Source organism: Porites lutea, chromosome 4 (genome assembly GCF_958299795.1).
Source record: "Porites lutea chromosome 4, jaPorLute2.1, whole genome shotgun sequence".
Classification (NCBI taxonomy): Eukaryota; Metazoa; Cnidaria; class Anthozoa; order Scleractinia; family Poritidae; genus Porites; species Porites lutea.
Genome location: NC_133204.1, coordinates 22,379,578 through 22,399,912, shown reverse-complemented (window position 1 = coordinate 22,399,912; position 20,335 = coordinate 22,379,578). Strand labels below are relative to the sequence as shown.

General features: G+C 39.3%; 1 protein-coding gene across 3 annotated transcripts in view; it reads left to right on the top strand.

The window, feature by feature from the left end:
• Window positions 1-20,335, top strand: part of LOC140932921 (uncharacterized) — a 30,989-nt gene extending 10,654 nt beyond the window's left edge. Inside the window, exons 11-29 of one of the 3 annotated variants that reach the window (XM_073382420.1) lie at window positions 1,226-1,276; window positions 1,922-1,992; window positions 2,767-2,839; window positions 3,259-3,329; window positions 3,823-3,896; window positions 5,200-5,301; window positions 5,469-5,527; window positions 7,167-7,278; window positions 9,362-9,521; window positions 10,671-10,766; window positions 11,141-11,366; window positions 12,335-12,367; window positions 13,008-13,210; window positions 13,467-13,588; window positions 14,581-14,676; window positions 15,302-16,171; window positions 17,479-17,706; window positions 18,403-18,458; window positions 19,428-20,335. In XM_073382420.1, the coding sequence (XP_073238521.1) occupies window positions 1,226-1,276; window positions 1,922-1,992; window positions 2,767-2,839; window positions 3,259-3,329; window positions 3,823-3,896; window positions 5,200-5,301; window positions 5,469-5,527; window positions 7,167-7,278; window positions 9,362-9,521; window positions 10,671-10,766; window positions 11,141-11,366; window positions 12,335-12,367; window positions 13,008-13,210; window positions 13,467-13,588; window positions 14,581-14,676; window positions 15,302-16,171; window positions 17,479-17,706; window positions 18,403-18,458; window positions 19,428-19,523 (2,799 nt within the window). In that variant the 3' untranslated portion in view covers window positions 19,524-20,335. Of the gene's footprint in view, window positions 1-1,225; window positions 1,277-1,921; window positions 1,993-2,766; window positions 2,840-3,258; window positions 3,330-3,822; window positions 3,897-5,199; window positions 5,302-5,468; window positions 5,528-7,166; window positions 7,279-9,361; window positions 9,522-10,670; window positions 10,767-11,140; window positions 11,367-12,334; window positions 12,368-13,007; window positions 13,211-13,466; window positions 13,589-14,058; window positions 14,677-15,301; window positions 16,172-17,478; window positions 17,707-18,402; window positions 18,459-19,427 lie in introns of all 3 variants that reach the window. The other 2 variants (XM_073382419.1, XM_073382421.1) reach the window with 2 other exon arrangements.

Here is a 20,335-nt window from a genome sequence, read left to right as displayed (position 1 = left end):
ATAGCTCATAGATGTTATAACTAACTGATGTACATTTGGTGTTCAGTACCTCTTGTTACAAGTTGCCTCTCTTGTTAATCTGTCCTATTTGATTTCACCATACCCTCTTAGCCTCCTCCAATATACACAAGTAATACCTGTATGGAAAGGAAAAGTGAAATTCCCTGATAATTCATTCATTTTTTCTCTAACTTACAAGCAACTTCCAGCAAACTCTTCACTGCAAGGGTTGTTGTGATTGGATGTATTTATTCACAGATTTAACTATATTCTAAAAATTGCATAAAGATTTGTTCTATCATAGATAATTTTCCCCCATGTTTTTCATGTTATAATCTTACTTTGAGAGTACTAACTGATTTTTTACATTGTAATGAGCTCTGTCACAGTATTTATAGTCCTATTTTTTCAATGTACAGGATTTCTAAATATAAAGTTAAGGAAACTTCAAAATATTAATAATTTTCTTAAAATGGAAAAACAATAAAGAAGTATAGTAAACCATAAAAGATTAAGGATCTTGGTTCAAGAGAGAGATTAAGTGGATTACATAAACCTTAAACAACACTAAATTTTTCAAGATGCAGAAACAGTGACATAATTCAGGACTATAAGAACCAGAAGAAAAAGTTAAGAATGAAAAATAATATTTTTTTGTGTTTGGCGGCAAACTAAGCTTTCCATGAAGCTTTACTTTTTTATTGCAAGGTATGATGTAATATCCATCTTGTGTCATTGCAACACACTAATAAAAATAGTAACCCCATTTTTTTTCCGGTGTGTTGGCTGGAATGTTTCTTTGTTTTCTTTTTCCCTTGTATCTTTATTGTATTTCGTATCAGCTTTATCTAGGAAATAGTTAAATTAGGCAGGGATAATTAACTCCTTGAGCCCAAATGGGCTCTGAGTCAATAGTCCATGAGGCTGAAGGTCAAATGGGCTATTGACTCAGAGGCCATCAGGGTGAGAGGTATAATTGTTTTAGTTAAATCCATTGTCACCATTGTTTTGGTCTCAAAGCCGGCGCTTTTCACTACTAGTGGGCTATAACATGTAGCCTAGTAGTAGCTCAACCAATTAGAGTGCAGCATTGATAATAGACCACTAGCTGGATTTTACTAATTATTAATAGCAATAAATACATATATTTTTCTTTACTGGAATTTGCGCCCATCAAGTGTGAACTAAACATATTTTTCTTTTCAATGGGGCATCTCCTCTGCAGCCAGAGGACATGAGAAGGACACTAACTGACAAGAAAGGAGACACCAGTGCTGTAAGTACTTGACTTGATTGTAAACCTATTTATTTATTTATTTATTTACAATTTTATTATTTTATTTTGCCAAGTAAGAAAATGAGCCACTGTGTCAAATTTGTAGTTTGCTTAAAATTACATTATATAGTTATATAGAAACTCTAGGCTAGATTTTGAATTGAAGTGGCTTTCAACAGTTCTTCTGCAATTTGAATTCCCCAAAAAATTTCACGTGGCTGAACAGAGTACAGTAGCCCTATAGCAACTCCACTAGCCTCAGGCTATCGAACACTACTTTCTTTGCACACAATGATAACTGCTTTCAAATTAGCACTATTCTACATGTAGCTTATTGGTGAAAACCACCTTTACATGGGTCCTAAAATGACTGATTTGAATATTCTTTGTTGTATTAATGCAAAAATTATAGTACTTTTATTTGAGTCGATAAAATTACTTGACACTTTGTTTTGTCTGTTGTTCAAAAAATAAATAAATATTATTGGTAATTGTTAAGCCTTTGATCTGTATGTCCTAAGCCTTTATCAGTGAAGGCTTATACAGCGGTTTTTAACTAATGTAACAATACAGTAATTGTTTTGAAAATAATAGAAGTGAAAATTCAATGAATAAATTAATGGATTGAATCCTTTTCTTGTGCAGATTGTTAACAGTCTGAAACAGAAACTCCATGCAGTGGAGCGAACTGTTAAGGACAAGGAAACTGAACTAAGGTAGAGGCACGCAAATCATCATCTTTATAAATATTTTCTAACAATAACTAGGGACCCTTTATTTGCCCTTAGCGGTAGTTATAGCACAATAAAAGCTGATGCATGGAAGCAAGCAAGAAGCTGAAAGAAAGAAAGTTGAAAAGAGTGTAAGAATTCCTTTTGGTAGGAGGCAAACTTGTTGACTATTCACAAGCTTAGTGTAGAGTGAAACAGGGTGACTGCTTGTACTTGATCGAGGCGACTGGCCAATGGAGTTTGAATTTACAGTTAATATGGAGAGAAAATTCTGGGAATTTGTTAAGTGGCCATCGAATAGATCGAGGGCTGCTTAAGATGGCTCGACCGTATTCTTCAGTCACAAAACCTCCTGTCTTTGAACACAAAATTCAAACGTTCCTCAAACAAAACAGAAAATATACTTGAACAGCTGTAGGGTATAGATTGGGGTTTCCAAAAAAGTCAGTTTTTTGTTGCAAATTCAGTGTACATCCATGGCAACACGCTGATGCCATTACTATTTTTGCATTTCCTCAATTTGTGAGAAGTCCAGACTGAAACTGTTCATAGGATTTATTGTAGTTCATACATGTATAACTGGTGTTTACTTGAAAGACCGTTTGAAACACTGAAACGAATCATAAACAGGGCTTTTCGCGAAACGTTTAAATGTGTAGTATCGGTAAGAACTGAACTGCTTTATAGCAATTGACTCTGAGAACAAAAAGAGGAATTAACATGCCGGAATTTATCATCAGTGTTTATCTTAATCAACAGTAAACTGAAGAAAGACATGAAAATGACGAACATTGAAGAGCTGCAAATACAGAGTGAGACTTACTATCAAGAGGTAATGTATTCAGTTCTAATAAATCATAACGTGCAGCCATCGCTTTAAGTTCTCTCTCTTGTGAATCGAAACAGAAAGTTTGACTGTTTTAAGCGAGAAAACTATAAAAAAGTAAACGAAAAGTTCACTTTTTACCCAATCTCAAGATCAAGTTTTTGATAATAAAAAGAAGGCAAATCTCGAAAGTGTATGATAACAAGAATAAAAGAAACTGTTAGTAACCACAGCTAGGTTCTTTGTTTGGTTTCACGAAATGGTCACATATTTACATCTTTTCTAGTCTTCAAGTTTTTAACCTTTTATTGCCGTATGCTCTTTATTTTAAAAGCTGACGCTGCTTTTTTCTTTTCTGAACTCATTCTGTACAGTTTTCTAAACTTCTAAATTTGTTCATTTTTCACCTTTTGTTTGCCTTGCAGGTTCAAAGATTACAACTGGCTCTTTTGGAAATGCAGCAAGCACAGGTTCATGACCCTCCTGGAGGCTGGAGGTATACACACACTCATTAATATACATTTCAGTGTTTATTAAGCTTTGTCAGACTTTGCAGGGACACCAACAACAGCTTGCGTCAATTTCTGCGACCCCCAGCTACTTTCTTAGGAAACACAAAGAACATAAACTAAAAGAATTTCCTCGTTGTTCAGTTCCCCGCCCACTTATTACCTAAGCTCGGTAACTTGAAATCTACCCTGCGTGCAGAGGTTTCTCTGTTTCATGGCTTTTCGCATTTACGAAGTCGTTCACTTCGCTTGTCAGTCTCGAAGCTGGTTTGTTTACGCCCCGAAGCCACTGACAAGCCATGCGAACGACTTAAAAAATGCTAAAAGCCATGTCAGAAAGAAACCCCTGCTCGCCGGGTACCCAAAATCAAATGCTGTGGCAAAGCGTCTTTGTTGCAATGGTCATCTCACGAGATTTATTGTACAGACTTCAATTGTTGTTTCTGAACCACGCGTTGATATTTGAGGGCATTTTTTCAGCTCTCCAAGAAGTAGTCCCTCATCAAGAAGATCGAAAGAAAAGCCTTCAACTTTAACTCTTCAGCGACTATCAGGTATGAAAAATGATATTGTTTAAAATTCACCAATTTTACATACAGCTATTTCGAGAAAGGTTGTCAGAAAAAATGTGCACGCGACAATCCTGAAACTGAGGTATTATGGGATATGATCAATACACTGTTCCTGAACTGTAGCTGTCGAACATACTTTTGTTTCTTTCTCTAGCACTCGCAAACATACCTCCACGGTTGCTCGTGCCATTCTTTCAAATTTTTGAACTCAAAATCCCCCACAATACCTTTCGGAATTGTCGCGCGCACTTTGTCCGACAACCTTTCTCGAAATAGCTGTATAATTTTGAAAACCAACCATGTTGCGCACATTTGTGACGCATAGTGAATGTCGCCTAGCCCGTTGTAGGCGTCCCCTCGCTGTTTTTCCTGCTCACATCTTTTCGTACCGCTCCCACAATCTGAACACATGGAACAGGCTAAATAGGGAGTTAAGCAGCGACGTTTTTGAGCGACGCACGTCTCCCGGAAGTGAGCCTTTTTCTCTTTTAAATATACCTTGACGCTACCAAATTTGTATTTCTTAGAGTCTTCACTCTTAAAGAGACGATTTGTCCGAGAATTTGTTCGAAGTCACGGCTTACAAGTCACAAACTCCACTTCTGGTTGACCTGCATCGCTCAAAAACTACGTCAGTTGGTTAAACTCCCTAATGTCGCCTTAAAACTCTAACAGACTGTTCTACAGAATGCTAGTCTAACCCGCCTTGACTCTTGTTAGTAGCTGATAGACTCTCCATGGGCTCCTGGGGTCAAAACATTTACAAGTGTAGTCACTGTTTCAGAGTCTGAAACAGAAGCCACACTGGTAAACTACACTTGTAAAATTTTTTAATGTAGGGTTTTTACCGAAAAACATTGCTACTTCATTATTAAGATAGGATGCAAATTTTTACTTTCATTTGCAAAATTACTTGAGTCAACATGTCCCATTAGAGACTAGGAGTAATGTCTTGATTCTCTTAAACAGTGGAGTAGAGTGAGCAGCGAAAAGCGCTTCCCGTGTTGAGTTCAAAGAGATTAAGGAACACAGGTCAGTAACGTTTCAGAACCGATGGACATCGTCTCCTCGTGACTGAAACCTTGCTGAGTAGCCGTCAAGGGTCGCCAGTTGTTAGCAGAGGTCTCTTTTCCCTGATTTCCAAGGGAGAGGAGGCCTCAGAGAAATGACAACACTGACAAGTTGCTAGAAGTTTCGTATGTTCGAATAAAAAGACACCTTTTCCGTACTTATGAGCACGTGAATTCTGAATGTGATGTGTGCTTTGTTTTTGTTCATTCTTTAGAGGAAAATGACCATTTGAAAGCGGAAAATCGCAGTCTCAAGAAAGATTTGCTGGCAGCAATAGAAAATTCGTCTACTGGAGAAAAGAAAGTGGCTTTGAAAAGTCAGTAGAGTCTTGCTAAATTTTGTTGTCGACTTTTGCTTAATATTTGTTTGAATTTTGGGACTTGTATGTTTCGCTGAAGCTTTTAAATTGATGCAAAATGTTATTGAGTACAGTATTTTGATCCCAAACACTAATATGCAAATTGTTGGTACTTGTGATTTCAGCCGAGTATGCAGATATGAACCGAGGGCAACTTCTGGCTAAAATTCACGAACTGGAGGAAGTAAGTTATGTGATACTTTAATATAGGTTTTATCCTTATTTTTGTTATTTCAAATTTTGCAGACACTGTCGACCATTTTAAAGTCGAATGTTAGACCAGGTGTCCAGTAGAGTGCTTGCACTTTAACAGAAAAAAAATGTCACTTTGTAAATGTACTGGCCGTTCTGTTACTGGACTTTCTAAAAGTCCTTTATGTTTTTTCCTTATAGCTTGTTCAGTCCATATTGGTAAACACAGGTTGAATATGCCATTTTAAAGGACTTTTCATACCTGTTTGGCGCGAAATTCACCGGTCGAAAATTCTACCAGTGAGATCGTGACAATTGACCATGAAATATCACCAGTGAGTGATATTTCATGCCCCTCCCGACACAGCATCTGTCAATCCTTTTTTCCCGCGTGAATTTATAATATGATTCAAATCCATTCAGGCGAAACAAGTCGACCTCGACACTTCGTCGCGCTCGCTCGATCGCTGCGCGACCTCATGGATTGAAGCTTGCTTCGCTCACTTTTAAGAACTTATGAGATGTCGACTTGTAGCAAGTCTATTCTATTACCTATTTTAGTGGAGGTTATTTTTACTGTTGTTATTTGCAGACATTACGGATTAGTTCTATATTAACGGATGCGCAAATAACAAATGCATACGTTTAACGAAGACAGATATTATGCCTTTCTTGTCATGGCTATACAAAACACCCAGAAGAGCACTTGTCCTTTACACGAAATAGAGTTACTTTGAGAATGTCGTAGCTTTGTGAAATCTATCCGCCGATGGCAGTTACGCTGCTCAGGAATCAAAAGGGCTGTGTGACAGCTGTCTCGCTCATTTTGTTAATCTTGCCAATTACGCTTTCTTATGCGCTATCATGGAACTTAACGTTAACGAAGAAATTACTAACTTAATAGCGTAATAATAGCGTTTTTCCTCGTCTCCTCCTTTCTTTTTATGTGTGCATTTGTGCTATTTAAAGCTGATGTCACGTAGCAAAAATAAGCTTTGAAAAACTGCTTGGCTAACAAGTTTTTAAAAACTCACAATTTCGATCCGACCCGTTTCATTGTTCTTCAAGTTTGTCTATCTGTGCCTTCTCTTTTCTATTTGCTGTGTTATTTACACCTTGTTTTGATGTCTTGAGCTGTTATTTTTATGATTCGCTCAATTTGGCGCCAGTTCTTACTACTTGAATTTTAATAAAATTCCTGACACAGCTCCTTTAAGGTACCGGAAAACGGGCAACAAAAAACGTGTAACTTGTCTTGCAATATTGCTGCAAAACGAGTTGAATAGCGATGTTGCGCATTTTATCACCCACCTTCAAACCTGTTAATAACCTGATTTGTTGCAGGACAGGTTTGATGTGGGTGGTAAAACGCGCAACGTCCTTTATATTCAACTCGTTTTGCAGCAATGTTGAAAAACAAGTTGAACGTTTTTTGTTGCCCGTTTTTCCGTAACTTTACCTCGACGAGCGATTAGAATCGCGGTTCTTATATTGTTCTTCACTTAAGTAAAGTATCATTTAATCCTACTTCAGTGCAGGATTTAGATTCAAATTAGCGGGGTAAATTTACAGTGTAAATAAGGCCTTAGTTTGGTCTAGATTCATTAGATTCGTTCATTGCTGGTTTGCAGAAACTGCAGGACTCCGGCGGAAAGAAAATACTGCCTCGCAAGGGATCCTTACCCGAGGAAAAACAAACTGACTTGGAAGTGAGAAGAAAAAGTATTTCAAAATCTGCTGAAGGTATAATTTAATTTTATCAAGAAAATTGCATTTTCAGAAGAGAGAAGCATCAGTGACTTGTTAAATTTTGCCTTCGTGAATGATGTTTTCTTTTTTCTTTTGACAGTTAGGGACTGGTCAAAAAGTACAGGGGGGGTGGGCCGGAGCAGAGAGGGGGTGGGTCATGAGGTTTTGAGCCTTGTGCAAGGGGTGGGTCGTGCAATTTTAAGCTATCCTTAGGGGGTGGGTCACCCTATTTTATTACATAGATAAGCACTAACCACTAACGAGACAGGTGACCACACTTGTTATATAAAACACAGCCAGCTGGAATTAAATTGCTAAAATACTCACAAACCTGTTGTGTGAGAAAAATGCAACGGGTGACAGGCCGCACATCCCGTGAACCCTTTGTTAACCTTTTTTTTTTTTGCTCTAACGAGCATGTCCTTTAATGATTTTCCTTTTTTGTAAGGAAATGATTGGTGGTTCTTTAAAAATTTATTAAAGTTATGGCTGGTTTTGTATAAGATTCCATTTTTATTATTCAAGCTTCCTTTAAAGTAGACACTGAGGGCTGGTATTGTGTCACAAATGGCAATATTTCTTTTTCCTCCTTGTATGTTTTGTTTTCGGAGTTTAGATTCGTTTTTGTAAATTTTATTTCTGATAGTAGGTCTTCTATCAAAGTTTGTGGGTAGCCTCCGTCCATCAAGCGTTTTTTTTTTTTAAATTTGAATTATTTTCCTCAAAGGTTGTTTCTGAGGAGTTTTTTCGTAGGATTCTCAAGGCTTCCCCTTTGACAAATCCTTTTTAACACTTGGAGGGTGACACGAGGTGAAATGTGTGTGCAAGAAGGTTTCCGTTTGTTTAAAATGTGTCTTTGCATCAAGGATAGATTTTTTCTTGAATCTTGTGCCTTTGTATACGACCGTGTCTAAAAATGCTGCATCTCAGTGTCAAATGTTTCGGCCATGAATTTAATAGTTGGGTGATGTAAGTTTGCTTGTTCAATGCAGGCTTCGATGTCAGGTTTACTCATGTCCCATAGGGAGAAGATATCGTGTATGTAGCATTTCCAAACTGTTGTTCTAAAGACAGTTTTGCTTAGAGTTGTTGTTTCAATATATGTCATGAAAATATTGGCAAAGGAATCAAAACTGCTGTCTTTGTGCCCATTACAGTTCCATGGTTTTGTAGGTAGTGCTTTCCATTGAAGTGGAAGAAATTTTCTTTGAGCATTAATCTAAGAATTTCCGGCAAGTAATGTGTAGGAATGGGTCGTCTTTATAGAAATTTTCATATGCTTTGTGACAGACAATTTCAATATGCCCTTGTTTTGCTGTATATTTGTGTCAAGACTCATAACGTCCATGGAAACAAGAAATGTTCTGTTTTTCACATTTGTCTTTTCAGTAAAAGGTATGATTTCTGTGATTTTGATATTGGTTGTAGCAGTGTATCAACAAATTTTGTCAAGCACAGAACAAGGTTAGGCCATCCTTTTTTTCTCCGTTTACCGTCGTCCGACCGACCCAAATTTTTGGCATTTTAAAAAAAAAGGTAACGACGTAGTTACACCATTTTTCACTTGAAATAATTCTTTTAATCTGAAAAATGAGCATCATAAGAGCACAGAGAAAAACAGGAACAAAAACATGAACATTTTTCACAGTATATTGTACATTTTGTTAATCCAAATATGTGAATGTTAACTTTTAACGTCATCCTGGGGTACCAGGGCCTACTATTCCGAGACTTCTAGTTTTTTTTTTTTTTGAAGTTTTTTTTTTTCAATCCGACCGACCGACCCAATATCAGGAAACGCATTCGACGGTAAACGAAGAGAAAAAAGGGGATTGCCTTAGAGGAAACCAATCATCCATGTTTTAACTAGGGGGTGGGTCATGCAATTTCCAACCTTGCTTTAGGGGTGGGTCAGTCGTTTTTGTGCCGAAGGGAGGGGGTGGGTCATGTGTTTTTTATCAACCACATTTCTAAATGCTCCGGCTCACCCCCCCCCCTATACTTTTTGACCAGTCCCTTAAAGCGTTAATAGAGTGACCAAACTTTACCTTACCTTATTCGTATTTTATGTTGGTAGTTCCAGGAAGGATCGAACTGAAGGGAACCACATCTCAGAAACTCGCCCAGCTTCAAGAAAGAGAAATAGAACTTCTAGAAGAAAGAGAGAAACAGCGCAAAGTGATTGAGCAACTGAAAGAAGATCGCGCACATTACAGATCAGTCGCAGATGACCTCAGGTAAAATAAAGATTGCCATACACCTTATCCAGAAATGGTACTTTTCTTTTATGTTTATGTTAATTAACCCTCGTGGCTTCGATTGTATGTTCGGAATTCAAGAGAACTTCTTCCTTGAAACGAGACTACCTAAATTGGCCACCACTTTGAAATGAGGTGTATTTGTCTTGATTGATCTTGTCAAGTGAAATATTATGCAGTTTTGGTAAACTTGAGGTTTTTCAACACTGTGAACTCAAACGGTTTGTTTAACCGAATTTGAGCCGTTTGTGGGGGAGTAAAATGCAGTACCTTTGATAGATTCTGATTTAGCTATCTAAATAAAAGGCACAAGGGGCCCCGATGTGAGGTAAAGTAGTTTTTAAAAAGGCTGTTTTGGTCCAGATTGTGCTGAAGTGGTTACACAAGAGGTTGAATAGGCCATTTTCGAGTTCCAAGAATTCTTACTTTCAAAACGAGGCTAATGAATTTTAGTAAAATCCAACTAGTGGCCTATTATCAATGCTGCGTTCTGACTGGTTGAGCAGCGAAAAGCGCCGGCTTTTTGGCGGCAAAAAAGGATCAAAGTCTAGCTTTAACTAGCTAAAATTGTTTTGTCTCGATATTTTTTGACCAACTAGTTGAATTTTATGTTACTAAAACAGTTATTCCTCTCGTCCTCATGGGCTCTGAGTCAATAGCCCATGAAGCCGATATTTGCATGAGAATAAACAATCATTTCCATATCGATGGCTTCGCACTTAGCCTCGCTTTGAAACAGAGACTTGAGGCCACTCAGAAATGGTCTATTGGACTGATGGGAGTGAATTTAGTTTTTTGATTTGTCCACCATGGTTATCTAGGGACAAGGAGATTGCTAACCTAGAGTGGATTCCAAGAAGATTTGTTTTATTACATGCTACACATTTTCCAAAATACAGACATGCATGTGAATGGAATTTATTCGTTGTTTGAAATCATGGACCTTCCAACAAGTTTACATTTGAATTTGACTAAAGTTGGTGATCGGCGATGGTAAACAGTTTAATGACAAACTATTTCTATAGAAGCAGTAGCTTTCCGCGACTGTGTTGATTCGTTTGTAGAGACGGGCCTATACTTGGTTATAAGGATTGTTAATCTACTGTACTAACTACAATAAACGATTAGGTTGCAATTGAAATCTACTCAAGATGAGCTAGTCATATTAAAAGGCGAGAAGGCTGCTGTAGGAGAAAGAAGAAGATCTTCCGCTAGTTTATCCAGGTGAGGTCTATTAACACTGCTAGCGAGCTTATGAAACCTCGTCAGATTTTTGAATGTCGAAAGAGATTCCTTTCGCTCGACTTGTACGAAAACTTAATACAAACAGTTTTTCGTTGAAATTGTTAGTACATGAGTTTTACGCATTTGTGGATGAGTTTCGTGAAGTCAAGTTTATTGCGTTGCAAAAAAAGTGTTTGAAAGTGACCTTTTAATACAGCAAGGCAGCAGTATTTTTGCGTTGGTGGGCACTAAATGCGAGAACTCGTCAAACAGAAACGTCTGAAGGTGTAAATAGTATTAGACTGCGGAGAAGGAGGGAGAGAAACTTGTTCTTTTGCAGCGCAATAATCTTTGTATTGGTTTGGTACGTTTAGCCCAAGGAAGCTATCCCTTAAGGATACATCTTCACCAGACAATAACGATGACGACTTGGATCGAATGTTGAAGGAGTTTCAACAACAGCGAGCTGCTAAGACGCTACAAAGACAGTGGCGTGGTTACCAAGGGAAGAAGCAACAGCAGGCAATACAAGAGGAAGAACAGAAGAGAAACGGCGCTGCCGTGACGCTTCAGAAAAACTGGCGCAGACACAGAGATAGGGTAAGTGCTAAACCAAAAGATGTTTCCCTGTCCTTTATTCTTGTTAGATCTCTTCATTGTAGATGAAGCTTTCAAGTTTCAATGAAACCTCTTCTTTCAGATGGTTGCCTTGTTACCTCAAATTCCAAACTTCATACAATCCACACCTCTTTGACACACACATATCTTTGCTGTGGACTCTTAGCTTTTTCCCTTTCGTGTCCTCGTTAAGAAGGTTTGTACTATAACTGAGTGATTTCTCGCGTGCCCATGAGTTTTAGTCTTTTGGAAGTTAGAGCATGAAGGTATTGTAATGATGCTGCTGTTTGTTTTTCAAATATTCGCAATGGAACCACTCGCCTGCGGCTCGTGTTGCCACTCGAATTTCGAATTTTTTGACGTGTTTTCCACAGTCGAAGAGGTTTAACAAAGGAAAAATGTTGTTTGCAGTATTTGTTTATTACATGTATCCTCATTTTCAAAGCGAATCCTAGATTTCTTTCCTTTCCTTTGAAAATGACTTTTCATTCACACCAAAATAAACTAGTCAGCATTTGATATGAATTATTGCACGCTAGGCCTTGCTGTGAGCCTCAGCGCAACTTATCCCAGGGTATCAAGTGTCTTTTACCCTTGCACTTCAAGATATTTCGGGCTGGTCCGACACATCTTCAGCCGAAGGCCGAAGTAACAAGTGGCAGGGGATTTTCACGGCAAACGTTGGGAGGGCTTTAGATGATCACGTGATTCCAAGACCTCTAGGGTGCCCCTTATCGTTTGAAGTTGTTCACGCAACTTCCCCTTTTTACTGCCCTATAGATCCGAACGTCTACTTAGTTAGAAAATGTTTAGAAACTGTTATATAATAAGTATTAATTTTGGGCAACATGAATTTCTTTCACCTAAAAATATTCCACAGTTATTTATTTTTTTTACAAACTTGCCCTGAAAAAATATAAACATTTATTGAACTGGAATTTTCATTGCAGACCAAGCAACAAGAAGAAGAAGCCAAGGAAGAGGTAATGTTTAAATTCATGCCATCGTTTCAGGGGTCTATGTGCAGGTTCTTGTAGGGTAAGGACAGGCTTTTGTGGCAGAGTGGATTTTGTGGTGGGAGATTTGGGAGTGCTACCGTCACGTTAAGCCTTCATCAACGCCCTTTCACCGGTCCCCAAAGTACGTTTTCGCAGGCTACAAAGTACAAGACTTCTCTATGATCTTCCCAACCATAGCAAATCTTGAGACCTGTTAAGTTTCTTGTATACAACAATTTTCTCCTCTAACTGGAATCATGTTAACGAGTAGATAACCTAAAGGTAAACTGAGATGCACTGGTTTTATTATGAAAGCCTCACCGGGATCAGGTAAACTAAAACATACGCAAAAGACATAGACACGACACTGATAGAATCTAAACAGATCGGGGTCGTAGCCGTTGACAGCTGTTTGGCAAATTTTGTGGTTCATCAGAACGGCGTAACAAAAAGGAAAGCTCTGCTGAAGAAGTACCTTTACACGCTGTTTAAAGCCCTAACATTGGACTGTCACACCTGCCGAATCACGCCATGTATGTTCCGTTTTTACACCACGAAAACCCCGCGAAAACACTTTTAAAATGTAAAGTTCTTTGTATTCTAACATTTTGCCATTCATTTGTAGGCGATTAAAGAGATCCAGGCCGCCTTGCGAGGTCAGGCCGTTCGTAGCAAGTACATTGAGGAAATTAACAAGGATTTCACAGACCGCGATGACGCTATTGTCACTATCCAATCAGCAATGAGAGCGCACTCTGCGAGAATGAAGCATCTGGGAGAGGAACCTGGGCATGAGCTGGAGGCACGTGAAACGAGAACAAGAGGAAGGTATAGTAGTTAAAATGGCCACAAAATTGCTTCGGATTATGTTTTAGAGAAGGCACTTTTTCCTGGCAGCATTTGTGGTAAGATGTACGCCTGTGTCTTTTTTTGTTGGGTTCTGGAAACCCAGTAAAGACACTGGCGTACCTCATTAAGGAGCATGTCATCCCAACGGGGCAAAAAGTCGACCAAGTTTTCCTGCCGCTTGTGCTAAAAAGGAACTGATATAACTCTTTGCGAACTTCTCTTGTTTTCTTTTCAGTTCCAGTCACCTGTCGCTTGGTTCGGAACCTGACTCTGATGATGGCCTGGTAACTAGCTCGTCAAGTAGTAGGAGACACCCAGGACCTGCTCTAACAAACGCAAGGAGACACAGTTTGTCAGGTTAGAACATGCTGTATAGACCATATTATTGTGATATTTTTACCTAGGTCGCGCACTGCAAAAACGTTTTATCCTGATGCTTACTTAGTTACTTGATTGGAAGCTTTTAGTTGTATTAACAGATATAAAATAAATCATTTCGTTCTAAACTGCTTACAACTTTTATTTGTGTGTTTGCATGCAAAAGAGCTGTGTTTGTGGTAAAGATGTAAAATGAATAATGTTAGTTTAAGTCGTGCTGCACGCGAGAATGAATTAGGTGTGAAGGTAGAGCAAGATTGCTGTAGTTTCTTTCACAGTCTTTGTTATGCTTTGAAACACAGCCATGCTTTCTCTTCTCATTCTTAGTGAAAGTTTCGCTTTACCAAAAAGCTATTTGTTACGTTGACAATCACATGCATATTAACGTTCGTGGCTATACCAAAATTGTCAGTCAATAACCGGTATTTTGTTATATTATAATGTAAAAGATCCACAGTCGTCAACCAAACCCGTGGGAAAAACACTTGAACCTGATAGAGCTGTACATGTTGAGGAATTTGCACTCAAAGACGCTGCACGAGATAAAAGACTTGCACCAGCACTACTTGCACGTGATCAGGCACCTCTTTCTACTCCTAATCAGAAACATAACGCACGTGACGAGACACGTGATTCTTCGCCACGTGCGCGACACGAGACAACCGCTGTTACTCTTAGTAAAAAAGTTCCACGTGATCAAGTTGCTGATATATCAGCACTCTCGCACGATGAAGTCCTTCTAGGTAATGAGGCACATGCAGAAGATAAAAAACTTGCAGGTGGTCTTGACCGTGATTCGTCCACACTTGCACGTGATCAGTCAGAATCTGATTCAGATGATGACGCAGTAGTTATTGGACAATCAGCTAGAACAGGCAACCGAGAAAAAGAAAAGGCTTATTTGAACTCGGATGCCTCTGTTGAAAGCAATCAAAGAACTTTAGCTGTTAATAAAAAGGATGTGATTGCAGAGAAGACGAGAGCATACCGCGGAAAGAAACACGCCGCTGAAGAGGCAACGAAGAGTGAAACTGGAGATAGCAACGAAAAAAACAGTAAAACAGAGGGTATGTTTAATCAGTGGAAGATTGCAGCATGAAGACCAATCACCGCCAACATTTAACACTGATCAGTAACCAACTTATGGAAAGCGAATCAGTCTAACAAACTTCCCTCTTAATATTCTTCAGCATATGAACTTGGCAGAGTTCTTTCTTCTAACGAGAAACAAATACTAACAATTGTGCACATCTTCTTTCTTTGCTTTTTCAAACAAAAATCTTTATTAGTTGGGCATGATTATTAAAGCAGAAACCTCTTTCTCATCTTTCTTTGTTTTTATCTTTTTCCGTATTCCATTTCATTCTAGTATCTTGGTAACTTAGTTTAAATTCATGTTATGTTGTGTGTAATACATTGTAAGGAACAATAAGTTTGGAGTGGGAGCTCTAGTTTTTAGACCAAGTCCGTTTACACGAGATAAGGACTTGTTACGGGTACCCCCTGCCGGCCCTTCCAATTTTGGCTACAGAATAATTTTTCTTTTTTGAGGGGGGGGGGGGGGGGGGGCCGCTGGAAAGTCACGTTTTTGGGGGGGAGGGTCGTAACCCGTCCTCAGCCACTATAGTACTCAAACGTTTGTTGTAGTGCAAAGTGGTCTTTTCAGTGTTTCACCTTTTTTTCTTCCCCCAGGGTCTAGGCGTGTTATCTCAGCTCCAAGGTTTTCAAACATTTCTGAACATAGCGAGGATGAAGACTCCAGACTGAATGAAAACCGATATGGTAGGACGCGAAACGAGTCAGCGCACGATGTAACTGAACAACAACGGAAGAAAAAAGGCTTCGAGATAGTTGACAGTGATGATGATGATGACGATGCGGTTGTTACAGGGCCGAGACGATCACTGGATACAGGCCTGAACCGACAACGGCCTTCTCTTTCACGATCAAACCGAGATATCACCCTGTCGGGTCCGAGCAAGGAAAACGGGCCTGGGTTATCCCGATCATCCCGAGGGATAAACCCACCTCTTACGAGCGAGGACAACTTTAAAACTGTCGAAAGCAGGCCTGGGTTGTCCCGATCATCCCGAGGGATAAGCCCACCTCCTACGAATGAAGACAGCGTCAAAACTGCCGAAAGCAGGCCCGGGTTGACCCGATCATCCCGAGGGATCAGCCGTCCTGCTTCGAGTGACGACAGGACAAGAACATTCGAAAGTAGGCCTGGTCTTTCGCGAGCGTCAGGTCACTTGTCAGTTAATAGAGATTTCGAAGATTCTGAAAAAGAACAAGAGGAAAACGCTTCCAGACCAGGACTTTCCTCATCAAAGAGGCCATTAAGTGGAAAAAAAACCAGTTTAACTCGGAGTGGGAGCCGTGACAAGGACAAGGACAGCCCAAGAGCTTCAGCTTCAGGACGGTCTAGGATGATTACGGGCTCAGAAGAAGATAGCGGTGAAGATGACGTAATCATGACTGGAAAAAAGACCAAAAATGTTAGTGGTGATGGGAAGAAAGGCGGCCGTCCCAGTCTCACTCGGAGATCATCTCCCAGTGCATGTAAGGACATGTCTTTTGATTCATAAGATAACTTAAATAGACCCACGCAGGAATTGACTGCAGTGAAGTTTTTACATTGAAAATTGTATTATTTACAGAAATGGCAAATTTTCATTTTCCAGGAGTTACATGGAGCTCCTTTTAGGGCGTTGAAAAATTCACTTCCATCGGAGGTTCTTTAACCGCCCAAAGTACTACTCTTTACTCTTAATCTCTTAACTTGACGTTAAGATTAACCATTTTTCAAATTTTAGCAATCAGACCAGTGCGAGGAGTAGCCACAGGCTTAAGCTTCTTGAGCCTCACTGTAAGAAAGATGTGTTCAAGTTTTCTTTTTTCCTAAGGACTGCTTGAGACAGGAATCAGCTCCTCCCTGATATGTCTCACATTACGTCTCTTGCCGAATCTAAGAATTGCCTTAGTTCAGTAGCTAAATAAGAATTTCTAAATTTGTATAGTTAATATTTATTCTATTTTCTACATATTGTTGCATGTAATTTTTACTTTTATATTTTGTAAGTGGTTGGTGTGTTGACTTGCCTTACTGGCTTTTGCTTACCTACCGTAAATGATCGATTAAGCGCAACGGTGCTTATTTCATTTTCCCTGTTAAAGGTGCGGTGCTTATTCGAGAGCGATTTTATTTCAACTACGGGTGAAACACTGAGGGGAATATAGAGAGAACTCAGAGCTGTGCAAGAAAAAGGACAAATATGTACACCTCGAACTGTCATATGGTCTTATATGAACCCGGTTTCAAGAGTTTCACTGCATTAAAACTTTAGAACTCGCGAGTTGGTCGTGGTCTTATTTCTCAAGCAATATGGTTTTAATATCTCTTTATGTCAAGCGCCGTTACAAAGTTGGGGCGTGTCTTTGTAAATACCCATACCCAATCAGCCGCTCGAAAATTCGTCCGTTTTCGTGATAATTTAATAGCCTTAGCCCTCAAGGGGAAGCTACACTGAAGTTGAATTTAGTGCAGGGCCCAATTGCTCGAAAGATGGTTAAGTTTAACCCAAGATTAAGCCAAATTTTAATTACGGTTTTCTTGTCTTCGAACATGTAACTCAAGCTTACAAAATACTGTTTAGCCTTCACTCTGAGATACAATCATGATAACAGAAAATGTTATTCCAAGCAATGCATAGAAGGTAAATACAAAAAGTGGAGCAAAATTTTAATCCTAAGTTAGTGCTAATCGGGCTTTCATGAACAGGACCCAGAACTATAAAATTTAACGTTCTCTACAAAGAAGGTTTTGATCCTAACTTTGAGGCTAAGAAACGTTTTTCTGTTAATTGCAGCGTCGTCTCAGCGTGATTCTCTAGTTAACAGCCTGGACAACTTTTTCTCTTCGACTTCTTCAAATAAAGGATCCAGTAGTAAAAAGTCCCCCCGGAAAACGCAGGCTAAGGTTCGCGAAAGTGAAGATGACGATGATGATGATGATGATGATGACATAGTTGTTTCCTCGCTATCAAAACTGAAATCCAGAAAAGGACAACAAACCAGAAAAGACTCTCGCGATTCAGGTTGGTGTATGAGCACTTCTGTTATGCAGGCTCTGAACTGATTCCTCACCCTTTTCCTTTCCTGGCAATCTCATGATTGCCGTGTATTTCATTTTACACCGCCGTGTGTTTACATCTTGTACCTATGTACTGTCTTCCTTAGTCTACCTATACCTTAAGATAAACGGTTTCCGCCTACCGGTTTGAATATGGGGAACATAATTGTCTCGTCTGCGTACCAATTCGGAGCCGTATTTTCCCAAGTATTGGCATATGAAATGCCGTACCGATAGCTTAGCCGCTTCTCCAGGGTAAGAGGCAGTCTATAAGTAATTTCGAATTTGACTACGAGCAAGAGAGGAGCTTTATCCAGGAGACGGCGTATCTTCCTTACGTTTTCTTTATTGCCTCTCAGAGCGAACGCAAGAAGACCCGATGGCGAATGCGCGTGCAAATCAAGAGCGTCCACGCTGTAAAAGATAAACTTTGTTTAATCACGGGCAAATCATCAGCTATTTAAAGATCTCAGACTGTAACTACACAACCATAACTACAACTATAAACAACACTATATTAAAAAGCTGTATTCCAGTCCGTGAATGTCCTGCCTTAAAGAGCTTTCCATATAGTGAATGATCATCTGGTTCCTCACCTGTATGATGTTTTATTATCCAAATGTTTTTTGTTTATTTGTGCTTTTCACTCTCTCTCGTGTAGTTGCTGACCTGTGGGCTACCTCAGGTAAAGGAGGTGATTCCAGCAAGCGAAAATCTGTAAGTGTTTCTTACATTACTGTGAAACTCACAAAACCTTCAACACCAGAAATATTTATGGAACCTTATTGTGTTGGGAGAAATAAGCAAATAAGGTGCGAGATAACTAAACCGCAAACAGCAACGGTAATTAGTTTGTGGTTTTGAGGTTTGCTTGCGTATCTTGAACTTTATTGTGATTGGCCACAACACAATCAACATTCCTGAAATTTTTCAGGTGTTCACGGTTTCTGAGTTTGACAATTACTGAATTTTCATGCGTTAAGCTTCTGTTTGGAGCTCATCTCTAGTGTACGATATCAGGTTCTCCGACTACCTTGCGTGGAAAGCCGTTTCGTTACGTGAGGTTTCTTTTACGTCTCGCAGTGTTATTTAACAATTATTCCTCGAGCCCGAATGGGCTCTGAGTCAATAGCTATTGACTCAGAGGCCATGAGGGCGAGAGGAATAATTGTTTTAGTAAAATCCAACAAGCTGGTCAAAAATATCGAGACAGAACAACTTTAGCTGGTTAAAGCTAGACTTTAATCCTTTCTTTGCCGCCAAAAAGCCGGCGCTTTCGCTACTAGTGGGCTATAACATATAGCCTAGTAGTAGCTCAACCAATCGGAACGTAGCATTGATAATAGACCACTAGTTGGATTTTACTAATACCAGATATCTCAGCCAAACAGTCTCTCCTCAAGCTTTTGCGTGGTTAAGGAACTGAGGTAAACGTGCACTGCTTTTGGTTGGTCAGCAAACACACGAAGCGGCAAAGCGAATGAATCGCGAGCTCAATTGTTGTAAATTAGGGAATCTGATTCTTTTAGCTAGTAGTGAGTGCAACAAATCATAGAATACAGTGGAGATGATTTTCTGAATCGTATTAAAATTACTCTAGATTTTCTCTTAAACAGTAGTGGCTAATTTTACCTTGCGAACGAGTACACTCGCACGCTTAACGTTTTGCCTCGTTCTGTTTTACAGAGTATCAAGTCCTCCAAGAGAGAAACATGGAGTACTGACTTTGAGTTTGAGAAGCCGCCCCGTCGACCAGAGTCTCAACTTGATGAACTGTTTTGACCATATCCATATCTCGGCCTTGTCATAACAAACACTCGCGCCCCATGGCCTAAAAATCGAATGTATATGTCAGAAAGAAGAAGTTTGGAAAAGACTCGTAGAGATCAGTCTAATATAGAGGGTGCGAGGTGCTAAATGGGAAAATTGTGAAATATACAAAACCAGGCCCGCCTGCGCTCGTTCAAACCTAGTGTCTAATCTCCCGCAAATGGTCCGCAATTAAAATGGTTTTATATCCCTGTCAAAAATCACAGCATTTCTTCTGTTCACGAAATATTGAAGCTGTTGTCATAACTGTTGTTCTCGCGCAAGTGCAGTGTAACTTATTTTCTGATGACCTGATTATCATTCTCCTCCCCGTTTTTCTTTTGGTCACTTGGTCTCGTTACAAATGAAGCCGAGTGGTTCTGGGGAAGAGAATGTGATTGTCTATCAGTGCTTGTTGACCGCGCTCGTATTTTCGGCGCAAGTTGATGGGGTTTTAGTATAAAAAGTACAAAACCACAGAACAGCGAACAAACCGACAAATGAATTTACTCACTGGGGTAAAAAAAATGGCCACGTCGCAAGTAAATTTGTGAAATTGTAAGTAAATAAACTATTCAAAACGTTTTCATAAGTTCCATATGGCTAAGCCAGAAAGACAGGTATACACAGTCAGAAGCATGCTTCTAACCCAGTAGCATGAGATATTCGAAAATTGTGAAAAAGTAGCATGAGTAACACAGTAGCATGAGTTATTCTAAAATTGTGAAAAATTTTCAATTTGTAACCTTTAAACTCATACATAATAAATGGTTGTTGTATATTAA